Source organism: Knufia obscura (assembly GCF_036327395.1).
Source record: "Knufia obscura strain CCFEE 5817 isolate CBS 148926 chromosome Unknown scaffold_1, whole genome shotgun sequence".
NCBI classification, from domain to species: Eukaryota; Fungi; Ascomycota; class Eurotiomycetes; order Chaetothyriales; family Trichomeriaceae; genus Knufia; species Knufia obscura.
The window spans coordinates 944486-958927 of record NW_027042687.1 but is presented as its reverse complement, the minus strand read 5'-3'; the positions used below and the strand labels follow the sequence as shown (position 1 = coordinate 958927).

Genomic DNA, 14442 nt, shown 5'->3' with positions numbered 1-14442 from the left:
CTTACTGTTTGCTAATCCTGTCTGCACATGAAGGATTACTCTTGTGAGACCTACCTTCCTACAACGGCAACCGCAGAGCGCTCACTCAGGGAATAAATGCCATGGCTCCGCTGTTCCCTGCTGTTGCAGGTTGTAGATCGTCTCCTAACAGGTTGTTACTGGGTACATTTATTAGTACTTGCATCGCATCACCGTGGCTGTCGTGGCCAACATGGCACCTTCGAGCTGTCCAATAAAGCGAATGTTCCTCTTATGCATCAGATGCACATCAAAGGACCTTAAGATACTGTATCAACAACAAAAGAGCAAAGCAAATTCTTGCCGAACCTCCCCCGTTGCATGCAGTGCCAACCGCACGAGCGTGGGGGTTGTCGCCTGAAATCAGCCACAACAACTCTGGAGATCCCACTTCATTTTATTCACATGAAAATCTGCACGTCTGAATCCCAGCTTTTGAGCCTTCGAACACCATACGAATTGCACTGAGCTCCCTTAGAGCGCGCCACAGCATAAAGCGACGTCCAACAACCGGTCATCTGTCGGGATTGCTTGGACGGTAAGAAGCTCTGCTCGAACAGTGATAATAAAAAAACGTCGGCTTTTATTCCGTTGTCTGCTGATCACATGGTCTCTGGTGGTCTGGCTCCCTCGTATCGAGCACGCTAGTGGGACAATCCCCCAAGAAACGACGCGAAGCTGACAGGCTCGGCGACTCACGAAATAAGCAATCCGGCTGACTAGCCACTGGCGCTAGCGACCTTTTAACGTTCCTCGTGACCATTCATGATTTGTGGAAGTTCGTTGCAGCTCGTGCTGCTTAGATGTACTCCTCTCCATCAGTTTTACTCTTATTTGCTAGGCACAAGCTATATACATACTTACTGCTTGACGTAAAAGCTTTGCCTTGAGCGTTGCATTCACAAGACCCTCATATCAGCTGGGGTTCCCAATTTTTGTACGCACAAGGTTTTGGAGGCGCACCTGACCACGATCGACTTGACTCGACGCAAGCAAGCGTCGCGACGATCCGAAGAGGGCTGGAACTCGAACACGCAGATCATCGGAAGCGCACGACTGGGGTACATGTTATCGGCTCCTGGGTATAGTCTGTGGAGGAAGATTGCACCACGGAGCTGTGATGTCTCTCACACATGAACACTAGGCGCTGATTGTGCCCGTAACAAGAGATTCGACGATTCCCAGATCGACACCTTCAAGGCCTGATATCTTCTGCGTTCGCCCTCGTTTGAGACCGCGAAGTCGCCGGTCGTACATTGTCGGACCAACGCTGATGTTCCGTTCAATATCCCATATGCTTGGTGAACCCGGAGTCGGTCCTTCTCTGGTGAGAAGATGACATTACCATGTAGAACGTGGTCAATATTCGGCAAGTAACTTCGCAACGAGACTTGCTTGTGAAATCGATACTGCAGCCCCACCAATCTGAATCAGCAGAGCTCGCTAGAAGCACCAAGATCTTCTGGAACAAAATAGTAAGGGAAACTGGATATATCCACCCACTGCAGTAAGATTCGTCCGAAAGCGCCAATGATATGTTTGAGCACATATCCCTGGCGTGTAAGAGTAACTCACTGACTGACATAACATGCTCCGGCCAGCACAATATCAAGCATCATCTGACCATGCCACACAGCACTACATGGTCCTTGTCAGTAACGCTGTCGTCTATGTGTTGCAAAGCTCGTTAACTTGGCGTTGAATGGTTCCAGACCTTACAGTGTGTTGGAAACGCTGAACAGGGCTCATTTGACCAATGAACTTGCTGATGTTGTGTAGTTGTGATCTTTGTATTCTTGATCCATCATTATTTTCGTCATTCCAATCGCTATTGTCTGAAACACCAGCACCGGGTTTCTGCGAACTGTCCCACATCTTGGACGGACTAATTCATCTAGCTCTCTTGCCAGCGTGCTCGTGTCGGCGTCTGGTGGATTCGTCGAGATTTTGGGGTATAACCTCAGCAGGGTTCTGGCAAATGAACTTAGCTGGTATATCAGGAATGTCCACGTCTAACCTCACTTCATCCGGACAGATAGAAACCTCCATTTGGGAGGGATCGGTGTCTTGCTGATGTAGACCTAATCAGGGTGATGTCTCCATGGTAATCCCACCAGGAAAGAGAAGAAGGCCGACGCAAACGTAACTTGTTGAGAGCGCGGGCCTCATCAGGGAAGGTCAGGATGCAAGCCATGTTGGTCAGTAATTGGGGCCCATGAAACAGCTTCGGAGCATCATGTTTGGGCACTGGGGATGGCAATCTTTCCCATAACGTACAGAAGGTCTCTCCAACACGACGAGCGCTTTCGTCCTTGTCCCCTGGTGTTTCATCGAGGTTGAACGCGATAGTGAACAAGAATGGTCTGATCTGAGCTTGACCATGAATCATCTCCCATTTCCTGTTGGTAAAGTTGATATCATCTACGATACCGACGTTGATCCAACGATTACGGTCGAATAGATAACTGGCGACACTGTATTTGCGGCCGTTCGTTGGCGCCGTCTGTAGGAATTCATTCGAATATCTCTGATCAATCATCGTCGTTGTGGCATCCTTTTTGACAAGATACTGTAACATTCGCTTGAATCGGTCTGCTCGCGGACCATCTGTTATCTCGTTGTAGTCGACACTGCTGCTTGATGTATCTCTCTCAACTTCTTCATTGGTTCCAAGGGGAATGTTTGCCGCACTACCCAGATCTCCACGGCCATGGCTATCGGCATCATAAGGTATAGTGTCGCAAAAGCAACATCGCCGCACCAATCGTCCTGGAATTATCTATGTATGCGGACGATCAGTGGGCAAGCAGGCGGATATCTATGGGTGAGCCGTAGGCACTTGGTGATGTGTGTTGTTCGCTTAATCATCATAGGCAACTTCTTCCGAGATCTGTCGTGTCCCAGTTGTGGTGCCTGACGAACCTTCTGCTGAGATTGACCCGATATGACGGGCGTGGACTGGATGAATAATATCATGAGGACACTCTACGCCGGCGTATAAATATTACACCAAGGAAGGTCACGGCACATCATGAAATCAGGTTGTACCCATACCGAGTTAGGGCAGTAATAAGAGTCCAGCAGTCTCTGCGATCTGAAGGATGAGTATATGTGCATGGTCCATAAGGATCTCACCATGGGAGTAAAAGGGTGTTGGACTTGCAGAGGTAACATATCAAAAGTGGACAAGCCCCCATATGAACGTAGGTGGACTGATCTCAGCTTAGAGCGCAAAGTCCGATGCGACTCGCACCGGCCGAGATGTGGCAATTGCACGAAATCGCGGCGCGTCTGTCAAGGCTATGGCATGCAGCTGTCCTGGCCTCGAGATGGCGACAGAAAAAGAGCAATCGTCTCGCGAGGTACGCGCAGCGCAGTGATTATACTTCAGTCAAATGTCAAGGGGTTCCTGAATTCATCTTCCTGGGATATATTGCTATCGGAGGAGCTCGAGCATGGAAGGGTTTCTGGTGAATATCACTTCCGTCACACTGTCAAGCTGCTTGTTACTAACGACACCTACCTGTAGCTCGTTACCTCCGGACCATGAAAGTCCCTCGCCCGACCTATCTATCGCCCACTGTCATAAACAGAGAAGAGGTGCATTTACTGGGGTTTTGTATGTCGGGCGACTCTCTAGACCCAATCATCATACTGACCAAATCACCCCAGTCAACGAATCAAGATCACTGATCCTAGGACCTACCGACGAGGAGGTTTTAGCACAGTTCATCTTGACAATTGCCTTCTCGAATCCATCCGATACGACCAATACAGTCCTACAAGGCGTATTTGCTCTCGCATCCCTCCAACTTCACGGTAACCTGAAGAGCTTTCACTACAAGCATATTGTCATGTCATTAGTCAAAGAGTCAACCAACTGGCTCGACGAGAAGACGCTGCTTCAGAACTTGATGGCAACGATGCTGTTGTATCATTATGAGGTAGTCTAACCCGATCCGCACAGGTTGCCAGGGTCGGCTAATGATCACAGCTCTCACTCGAATCGAACACCAAAGGGAGTTGGGTGATATATCTGTGCGCAGTGAAAAGGATTATCAACACGTCACCAGCAATTCGAAAGCTGGTTCGGCAAGAATATTCGGTCTTCCTTGATTGGATCTATTATCACGAGGTACTCGCAGAGTTCACTGTCAGGCATTGGAAGGTACCTTATGAAGGTTGTGGCTTTGCTCCAACATCAAGATCACCCAGAGCCAGCGAGGAAAGCGGTCCAAGGGTAAATGGAAGCTTTTTGCGCCCAATCCGGCATCATCTAATATTGCGGCAGGTAGAAGACAACATTGGCTGTCCAAGTGATGTGCTCCAACTCGTCGCACATACTTGTAGACGAGCTCTGGTCGCGAAACCCTCCGATATGACTTGTGCCAATGCTGAAGTAGAGCGCACGAATGTTCTGGAACAGCACCTTTCCAGGGCAGTAGGAGATTATGGCCCAATCCACGTACCATCTCAGACTCCGATAGACCGGAACACTATGGTCGCCGATCTGCATCGACTCGCGTGCTTGATATATGTCAACCGGGCAATCCATTGCGTTTCAGGAACAGAATTCCGTCACAGGCGACTTGTGAGAGAGGGAATATTGCTATTGACCAAGATGAAAACGTGCCAGAACGCGTGGCCATTGTTCATTATCGCCTGCGAAGCAGTTAGCGATGATCAGCGCCTCGCCATCCTGGACGTCTTTGAACAAAGTCGGCAAGATCGAAGACGAAGATCAAGTCACATTCATCTTGTTCAGCATATGGTTGAGGCTGTGTGGAACCAGCATGATCTCAACGCGGAGAACCAAGTCGATTATCTAACAATTTTCGATGCGGTTGTTGGCGCAGTACCATTCATACCGCCATTCGTCTGAGTTCAGGTCATGGCCCCACCATCTCCATCCACTGTTCTGATATTCTATCAAGATAGGTCTACTCAGCTTCTGGACTAGAACCACTCATCGTGATTCCCGTGATGTGTTACGAATTTCCCACTGTTCGTTTCCGTCAAGCTCTGAATCACCTGAAGCTGATGGGCAGGGCTGCGTATTCTTGAGTTGATTCTTGAGTATATTCTTGAGGCGTATTCCTGAATACCGCTCGAACCATATTCTATATATTCTTGAATACCGCCAAGACAGTATTTCTAGCTATAATTAGCTAGGCTAGTCTGGATACGGTAGGTAGGGGGAGGTAGAGGGCAGGTGAGGTATGGGTATTTTCTCCGTACCAGCGATTCCACCAGGTTAGCCTTACCTTATAGGCACTAGTGGATTCAATGTTGGATACATGAACATATTCGAGAATACGGAATCCGGGGCAGGTGAGATTCGATTCGGATTCATATTCAAGAATACGCAGCCCTGCTGATGGGTGACTGATTCATCCACCGAAATCGGTCCATCGACGCTTGGGTCGAGCTTATGAAATGCATTCAGCATAAACCTACGTATGGCTGGGTCGCCTGTCACGGCTCGAGCTGTTCTGAGTCAGTCATCTGTCCCAACACGATTCGCCTTGCGTATTGACTAACCAGCATCGGTGTTCACCCACCCTGGACTCAGAGACAGTGTCTTGATGCCATCTTGCGCCAGTTCAGCGCCGAACTTGGTGGTGATGATGTTCATGCCAGCCTTGCTGATGGAATATCCCACCAGGGTAGCAAGGCCAGTGACACGAGTGAACTCCACGTCTCCACACTGACTGGAGATGAATATGATCTTCTTTTCTTTGCCGTTACGGATGAGACCAAGGAAGCAGTTGATGACGTAGATGTTGCTGATCAGGTTTGTTTTAATCTGTGCGCAGTCAACATTTGCTGGTATCGCTTGAGGGCTAGCTCAAGGATCATACATTCTCATTGATCTCCTTCTCCAGCGCTTCCTCCTTCCCACGACTGCTCTTTGTCAGCATTTTGAACGCCCAAAATCAATTCACTCACAAAGCACTTGGCGGTAGCGCGCTGGTCTCTGGCCCTGCGGAGCCAGCGTTGAGAATCAAGACATCAAGCGAACCGGCTGTTATGTCAGTGACTTCAGCAGCAGCCTGATCCAATTTCCTTGGGTCAGAAATATCGGTCATCATAATGTGTATGTTTTTGCGCTTTGCAGCAAGCTCCTCGAGCGATCCGGCAGTTCTTCGACTTCGAATGATGGCAAATACTTGGTTCTTCGGATCGACAGACTTTGGCAGGGCAGTCAGTGACAAGCCCTTGCCAAGACTATACTTGTAACGGTAGACTCACAAGATTATCGACGAAGCCGAGCTACAAGGATGCTTTTGGTAGCATGTGGGTTATCATAGTGGTGTTGATCTGGGGAAGCTTACGCCGATGCCTCGCGTCGCGCCGGTGATAGCCCAGGACACCATTTTCAGTTTCGTCGATGTTAGGCAACAATGAGTAACCAGTACAGAATGTTGTAAGAGGGTCAGGAGATCATAAAACGTTCTACTCAGTCCGTTCGGTTGTGGTGATGCATCGACAGAAGGGGATGTTGTTGCATCCTCTTATACCCATCGCAGGGCCTATGGCAATGTGCCATGGAAGGAAGAGTTGCCCCGTCGTGTGCACCGTAATCACCGAAAAGTATTTGCGAAGCAAATTAATAATTCGAATTTGATGTGTTTGCTGATACTGTCGGATAGGGATGGCGGTAGAGTTATGTAAAGCGAAGCAACTTTCTCCGAATCTTGGGTAAGTATTGAAGGTGGTAGCAGCACGATTGCTAAGCAACCCGTTCACCAACCAGAACTATTGGGATTACCTTGAGGGACTTACCAGAGCAAGAAGTATAAAGGGACCATTGTGATGCGGAAGGAACCTCCAGCATAATTGTTTGCAAAGAGTGTCACATTGTGCACAGAGTCCAAAGTCGCCATTTCCTGCTTTACTCCAACGAGCTACTTGTGCAACACGTTACCATGTCTGCCTCGTCGTCCATCGCTCTTGTTTTTGGCGCCGGCCAAAACGTAGGAGCTGGTGTCGTCAAAGCCTTTTCTGCCAAAGGGTATCGGATAGCAACAGTTTCGCGAACAGCTACGGCAGACACAAACGACAAGCGACTCCACATCCTGGCGGACCTGGAGGATCCCGAAAGCGTTTCAACAGTTTTCGACACCGTGCGCAAGCAGCTTGGCCATCCAAGCGTAGTTGTCTATAATGGTTCGTTACTGGGGCTGTTGGTTGCCATTGTTTCGATGCTGACTGAGACAGGCGCGGCGGCCACGTTTGTGAACAAGGAGCACCCATTGGAAATATCGCTCAGGAATGCCATCCGTGATATGAATATCAATACCTTCAGCGCTCTCGCTGCAGCAAAAGAAGCGGTCAAGTCCTTCGAGGCGCTGCCAAAGGACGCAGCGCGGACCTTCATCTTCACTGGAAATATAACAAATTCTCAGCCAATCCCAGCACTGATGAGTCAAGGAATGGGAAAAGCGCTACAGTGCACATGATCCAAGCGGCAGCGTCAGTCTACGCAGACCGCGGATACAGGTAGTCCATGCCACGTCCTGAGTTCCAGCCAGAAGCTAATCGAGGCAGCTTCTATTACGCAGACGAGCGCAAGGCTGATGGTGCTGCTGTGTACCGTGCTATTGATGGAGAGGCACATGGGAAATTCTATGTGGAGCTTTCCGAGAAGGATCAAGGCCCGTGGCTGGCGACGTTCGTCAAAGGCACCGGCTACGTAGACTTTTCTGAGGGATCGAGCATGTAAGATTGTGAGAAGAGATGAGATTCTGCGACAAGAGAACTTGAATATTATACTAGTGAAGTAGCTTGAACAAAACCTAAATGAAAGGGGTCCAGCCGAACAGGGGATCAGAGAACAAGCCGACCTCGGAAAAAGGTTTCGCCGAGGCCGCTTTGAATGACGATCCCAAGTGTTGTCTTCGGTTTTGTACCTACGAGTAGGTATTCTCATATACTGTAATTAGAGCCGAGCGACGGCGGCACGCTCAACTAGATATCTATAGTAAGGCATTTACCAGCTCGAACCTACTCGACTTGACCCCAGAACTATCTTCGCTAGCTAAGTAGGATACCAACTTCGCACATTACTGTATCAGCACATGATCAACCACAATCGACTTCGAGCCTGCAGATCGAAGATGAGGGACGTGCACTACTCATAATGGACGGAACCTCGAAATAAGGCACTGTCTGTGATGCAGGCTACCCCTCTTCGTTGTTCGCAATCGACAATGCGCCATTGTTACGCCATCCCAAGCATGTTCTTAATTGGGATCTACCCAACCACCTTAAGAGACTTCATTCTCTAGCACACTTCATGCCGAACCTCTGTGGACAAACTTCGTGCAGGCATGAACAAAAAAGAACTAACAAATCAAGACTAACGATTTGTGCTGAGAGCATTAACGAACATGCCATCGCCCACCACAGCACAGAACCTACCATGGCGCTGGTCGCCGCCATCCCAAATAGCCCTCTCATTCACAGGCTGGATGCAAGGGCCTCGAAACCTGCCGGAGCCGGTCTCCGAAACATCCACAACCACAAACACACCAATATCTATGGAGCGGAGGCTGCCCAGCCAGCCTCCACATAGACAACCATTACCCGATACCAACGACCCCAACTTCCCCGAAGCAGAGACAAGCGAAGATGTCGAGCAGCATCGTGATCACACGCTCCAGTACCTCGAGCGCAAGAAGGGCAACTTCCCCAGCATAGGTAAGCGAGTCAAGATGAAAGCCCGCGAAGGAGCTGAAGCCATCAAGGATGGTATCGTGGAGAGTCAGGTAGGATATGCATTGGGTAAGCTTGCTATCGAACATGACCTTGCCAACGTGCCACGAATGCCAGAGAGTGCCCTTTTGGGTGTGACTGAAGATGAGTATCACAGCAGAGACTCATATATCGAGATATTTAACCAAGTAATGGACTTTTCCAGAGGAGGGCTTGAGAAGGGTGAGAGGCCAATCATAACCAGTCCGCCACGCAATAGTGGAGCCTCAGACGTGCCAGATGACACTACACGAGACAGCTTCCCAGAGAGCTTACCGCCGTCTGTGCCCGATGGCCCAGATGCCTACATGCATCTGCTTGATGATCCACCTATCATACCTCAGACGAAGTTCCGTTCAGCTCCAGTGGTGCTGGAGACGCAGAGGACGAGGATATCGGATCACCTACAGAAGGCAAACAAGCATATCCCAAGCAGAGATGACCAGCATACAAGCGTAAAGCCAGAGCAACTTCCGAGCGCCTTGAGGGCAGGACGCCAGAGCACAGACAAGAAGACTGTGAGCTGGGCACCTGATCATGAGGCAAAAGTTGACTGGCGACAGCCGGTCCATCAGCCATACAAGGCTCAGACCTGGCAGGGCCCTTCCATAGCAGAGTCAGCGAGTACACTCAAGCTTCAAGCAGGTTCAGACCTCGATAAAGATATACCGAAAGCACCCAGGCCACTGCGTTACAAGAGGACGCCGAGCCAACATCCATTACCCCTCCGCCCAGGAGTGTCCCCAGAGAACTCACACTCGAACCCACCCACAGACGCAGAAAAGAAAGCCTGGGCTCTTACGAGGACCCAATCAGGCAGAACTCATGCCCATGTCTCGCAAGAAGTCACGCGATCCTGGGAAACAGCCGTCATAGTCAAACCCGAGCAGCCGCTCCCATCGCCCGACACCGAGATCTACCGCAGCCTTAGCATAAAAAGCAAGCACAACTCGAAGGAGAAGAAGAGACGCCGAGCGACAGGAGTAGCGGGCTCAGGGGAGCTCCTCGACGAAGACATCGCGGACGTCATCGCGAAGAGCAAGAAATTCGTCGAAGCGCAGGCGCAAACCCAAGCACAAGCTCAAGGCGCGACTGAGAACGTATCAAAGTTCGCCATGCCCGTCGCCGCAGTCCCACGCTTCGACAGCACGGGTCGAACCCCAGCCCCGACGCACGCCACGCGGGCTCCTCTCAACCCACAAGCCGTCTCCTGGGACGCCGAGACACGTACATTCCGTCAACGTCCACGCCAGGCGGCCGCTCCTCTAAACCCACAAGCCAGAACCTGGGAGAACCAGGCTCATGTCAAGGCAGCACCAACGCCAGCCATACCAAAGTTCAACTGGCAAGCCAAAACATGGGAAAGCCAAACCAACCCTCCACCCCGCCCACAAATCGACGTGCCAGTAAAGTTCAAACCAGCACCACCCGGTTCCAAATTCAACCCACAAGCCAGAACCTGGGAGAACAACACCCATGTCAAGCCTGCACCTGCACCAGCCCCAGCAGCCCCACAACCACGTCCGGAAATCGGTGTGCCAGTAAAGTACAAACCAGCACCACGAGAAGCCAAACTCAACCCACAGGCTAGGACATGGTCGACAGACAAGCCACTTCCGCCGCTTCCGGTTGCGGCTCAAGCTACCGCTCAACCACAAGCCACGAGGTCAACCCCATTCTCACCGTTTGTGGCGCAAACCTCCCAGATCGAGCAGGCGCGGACGAGGATGCAGCAGCAGCAGCAACAGCAGAAGAGGCCGACGCCGGTGCGGTATAGACGGAAGGTGACGGATGGTGAGAGGTAGGTCCGCGATACTGTTGAATACAGCGACGAAGAAGGATTGGGAGGTAAGTAGGTGCGTCTTTCCGGGCAAGCAAGGAGTCTGGAGTCTGGAGCTTGGAGTGTGGAGTACGGAGTCAATGGCAGGTAAGTATGCATGCTAATGTGTTTCGTGATACTGTATCGCAAGGTAAGTCTTCCATTCTCGTACATATTACTTATTATCCATACATTATTATTACCTTCTATTCACCCTTATACACACCACATTTCCTGGCACTCGACCAGAAACCATCTCAACAGCATTATACAAATATTCACCTTGTCCGCTACCGCTTACCGATCAGGCTATTGTACTGCGCCACGGCAGGACTCTCATCCACAACGAGGTTCTGTATGCTCTTGGGTCTAGGCATTTTGCTCCTTCGCTGCATGTCCTCAAGTTTCGAAACTAAGCTTTTGTGCTTTGTTGAGAAAGTGTTTGCACTCGGAGTTAGCGTACTATGCTCTTTCTGCTCGCGCTCGTTCTCTTCTGGATATCGCACAAAGAAATGCGGATGTGTGATTCCTGTGCTTTGTCGGTTCGTGGTCGAGTTATCATGGTTATGACTATTGTGGTCATGAAGGCTAAGTACCGATGATGTGGGCCGGCTCATGTCAATGCGCCACTTCTTGCCTAGCATTTCACCCGATGGACCGCCACCGCAGACGCCGGCTAGCATCTGGCTCGGTGGCGAGTTGATTGCTAGCGCGAACAAGTTCTGTGGCTCGGTGTAGTCTGTCACTTCCCCATGGTGCCAGAAATGCCAGAATAGATACTGACCACAGAGTACGTTGAATAAGACTACTGTGAAGAGGACGATGTAGAAAATGCCTTTCCATTCTTGGTCGCCACCAGATGCATAGTCTTTGTAGGAAAGCGTAGCAGAAAAGTTCACAAGTCCGGGCTCGTCAAGTATTGTCGGTGTGTAGTTCCAGTAGTGAATAAAGGGTGCCGTTTCGGAAGATGCCAATAAGGTGTATCCAGCTAGCACCCCAAGCGCCTCGCCGATACTGGGTAGTGCAAGAACCGACTGCACTATTCCTGTCTCATTGTTCCATTGTGGAATCATCTGTGTCATGAGTCGATTGCTGGAAGAGTTCGCTTTATTGATACCTTGGGTGAGCGCAACGGCTTCGAGCCACTTCTGACCCACTGGGGTCCAGTCCTTTTCTATATGCATGAGAGCAATTTCGCTCCCATTAACTTTTGAAGAACGATAAGACAAATGATTCTCGATATCATCGTCGCAATGGACCGAGAGCTGACCACCTGATGATGTTACGTGGTATGCAGTGCTGCAATTCGTGTACTGAAACGATCGTAATCCGCAGAGAGCATAATCATTTGTCACGATTGTACTTGGTGGTTTGCCAAGCAGGTATACGAAGTCTGATCCATAAGAGCTGTTTGTTTGCAAGAAACCTTCATTGACGATGGTGTTGAATTCTAGTGGCCAGTCAGCGAACCAAGGCGCGTGTGCCTCGGCGGTGGTTTCAGGCAGCGTTTGCGTCCAATTGAAGATGCTATCCAGTGGTGTGCTCTTGGAAGGCCATAGCTCAGAAAGTTTTGCACTGCTGTTCTTGATGAGGGGCTGCAGCTCATCGAACGATGCCCCGACACAAAGCACGTTTATGCCAGGACTTGGTACCGCGGCCTTGATGTAATATTCGCCAGCACCGCGAAGGTCGTTTGGCTGCAATATACCGTTCTTCCAATGTTTGGCGGCACGAACTACATTCGCATGCGGCATAACCATCGATATGTTTTGCACTAAGCGCTCGTGTTTTTGTAGATCTGACCTGATGTTATCACCAGAAGGCCATATCCATTGTCCATGTACTGTGGTGTTCTCGTAGAGCATTGCCACTGGTGGAGGTCTGTCGGAGGATGTATCTGCCCCAGTGTTTGCACCACGTCTCTCATCCCAAGTCGCAAGCCAAGTGTTGAGATTGTGGAAAGAGTTGCCTGCATACTCGATCTGGAGGCAGGTATTCCCAGCTTCGATAGGATCCATATCAGACAATGGGGTCTGACAACTGTCCGCAAGGAACACTGCGTTGGCATAACTGGCTTTGACATCGCCAAACATCGTCAGGGTCTCGTTCTTCCCGAACTTGAGTTTAGGCGACACTAGTGCCTCGACAGCAGTGGTATAGAAGGCCGTGCAAACTGCAGCGAGTAGTGCCGAGACGCCGAGGATACTTTTCAGCGCCAGCTTTGAACTGTGCCAATGGGTAAAGACAGTCCCGGGTTGCATGATCCAGAGTCTCATATTGGCCTCGGCAAGGCTAATTCCAGGCTTGTCTCTGAACAGAGCAGATCCGCAAAAGCTATGCGACTCAATATCTGGCCAAGAGTTGCAACAAAAGTTGTAGCGAAGGTCAACTCGACGGTCTTTGAGATCAAGGCACTAAGCAGTGTTGCAGTGTCGTACGACATGGCGCCTTGTGTTCCTATCCGGTAGCCCCACCGAGGCTTCATAGCTGCAAGTGTCAGAAAGAAGCTGGAGAAGAAAGTCGAGTACAAGGACATAACGATGATCAGAACCCTAAGTCTTGTCCACCGCCTCTGCACCAGATCTCGCTGCGTAGGACATCCGGCAATCCCATGTTCATGAGCAAGGAGGTCCACTTGAGACGTTGTCTGTTGATATGTGTCGTCTTCCAGCGAGCATCGAGAAGACTGTGGTGATGGTGATATTCCTGATCTGGCTGTGCCACCCGTTACATGCTGGTCTGCTGAGGCCTGACTCTGATTGCCCACTGATGTGCTAGACTCTGCAGCGGAAGCTGCAAGTGACAGATACGCCCTCGATGCGACAGGGACCCTCTTGATAGTGACTATTGAAGCGGTCTGTCGGGGCACTCTATCCAGCTCTAATTCTTCGATTCTTGGATGTTCCTGGCCCTCCTCGTGCTCTGCGATGTCCTGATCTTCGGGCGGCACTTGCTGGTACTGTGCATCTAAGGATGTCCAAGGCTTCTGTCGGCCACGTTTCGGAGTATCTTGATCATCTTCTGAAGAGAATAGTGGAGAATCGGGAGGCAGAAAAAGACTCTCTGCTTTCTTCTGACTGGATTGTGACATTGCTGCGTGAATTATGGAGGGTCTATATAGGGGCACCCGGGGCAGACTCTTTCTCGGTGAAATGGTCCCATGTTGAGAAGATGAGATGCTGTTGGGACTCGCTTGAAGACTTCATCGACAAGTGATCCGTGCATCGCGTTGGACGTGTATGATGGCAACGGCTGAGACATATTGACGGGTTGACAAATTAACGAAAAAGAACAGCACGCTGATCACTCGAGAAAGCCAGCGTCCATGCAGCGGCTTGTATAAGTTGCTGTGGGTGGCGCGTCTGTGCACTGATGGGCAGTAGCTACTGGGTATCTACAGCTCGGAACGAGTATTAGAAACACCTTCACTCGCGACTGCTGCCCCGCGCTCGAAGCGCGGTGTCACGTGTAGCATAGAGCACGGCAAGTATGCCGAGCAAACGACACCCAGTCCTCCCGAATCCCCCATCCCGAACAAACAAGGTGGCCGCACGTACGCGTAAGTAAGTCACAGACGAAGGGTTGGCGTACTTCCCAGGTACGAGATCAAAATCCTACAGACATTCCAAGCATTTACGAACCAACCTCATCATATTGATGAAGTCTCTTCCGACGACGGCTTCTTAGGATGCTGGCGTGCCCGGGGAACATGAAGTGAGCGAAGCGGCCAGCTTGGTATTCCGTATAAAGACCGATGTTCAACACAGATCTGCGTAGAATAAGCGGCCAACTACACACATGTGGTATGTCGGGAGGGTGCCTCTTGTCGACCAACAGCATCTCATGAG

At 50.5% G+C, this 14442-nt stretch overlaps 4 protein-coding genes across 4 annotated transcripts; 2 read left to right on the top strand and 2 right to left on the bottom strand.

Annotated features, from left to right (window-relative positions):
• Positions 1-1908: 1908 nt before the first annotated feature.
• On the bottom strand, positions 1909-6110 carry PMZ80_000351 (uncharacterized protein; the record flags this gene model as incomplete). The annotated part of the gene is made up of 6 exons (XM_064868803.1): positions 1909-2099; positions 2296-2732; positions 5283-5505; positions 5560-5824; positions 5880-5922; positions 5968-6110. The coding sequence occupies 6 exons, from the start codon at positions 6108-6110 to the stop codon at positions 1909-1911; spliced, it is 1302 nt and encodes a 433-aa protein (XP_064734300.1).
• Positions 6111-6947: 837 nt separating this feature from the next.
• Positions 6948-7744, top strand: PMZ80_000350 (uncharacterized protein; the record flags this gene model as incomplete). The annotated part of the gene is made up of 2 exons (XM_064868802.1): positions 6948-7471; positions 7570-7744. 2 exons carry the CDS (start codon positions 6948-6950, stop codon positions 7742-7744), a joined length of 699 nt encoding a protein of 232 aa, XP_064734299.1.
• Positions 7745-8411: 667 nt separating this feature from the next.
• On the top strand, positions 8412-10580 carry PMZ80_000349 (uncharacterized protein; the record flags this gene model as incomplete). The annotated part of the gene is made up of 1 exon (XM_064868801.1): positions 8412-10580. One exon carries the CDS (start codon positions 8412-8414, stop codon positions 10578-10580), a length of 2169 nt encoding a protein of 722 aa, XP_064734298.1.
• Positions 10581-10884: 304 nt separating this feature from the next.
• PMZ80_000348 (uncharacterized protein) lies at positions 10885-13685 on the bottom strand (the record flags this gene model as incomplete). The annotated part of the gene is made up of 2 exons (XM_064868800.1): positions 10885-12820; positions 13162-13685. The coding sequence occupies 2 exons, from the start codon at positions 13683-13685 to the stop codon at positions 10885-10887; spliced, it is 2460 nt and encodes an 819-aa protein (XP_064734297.1).
• Between the last annotated feature and the right edge of the window lie 757 nt (positions 13686-14442).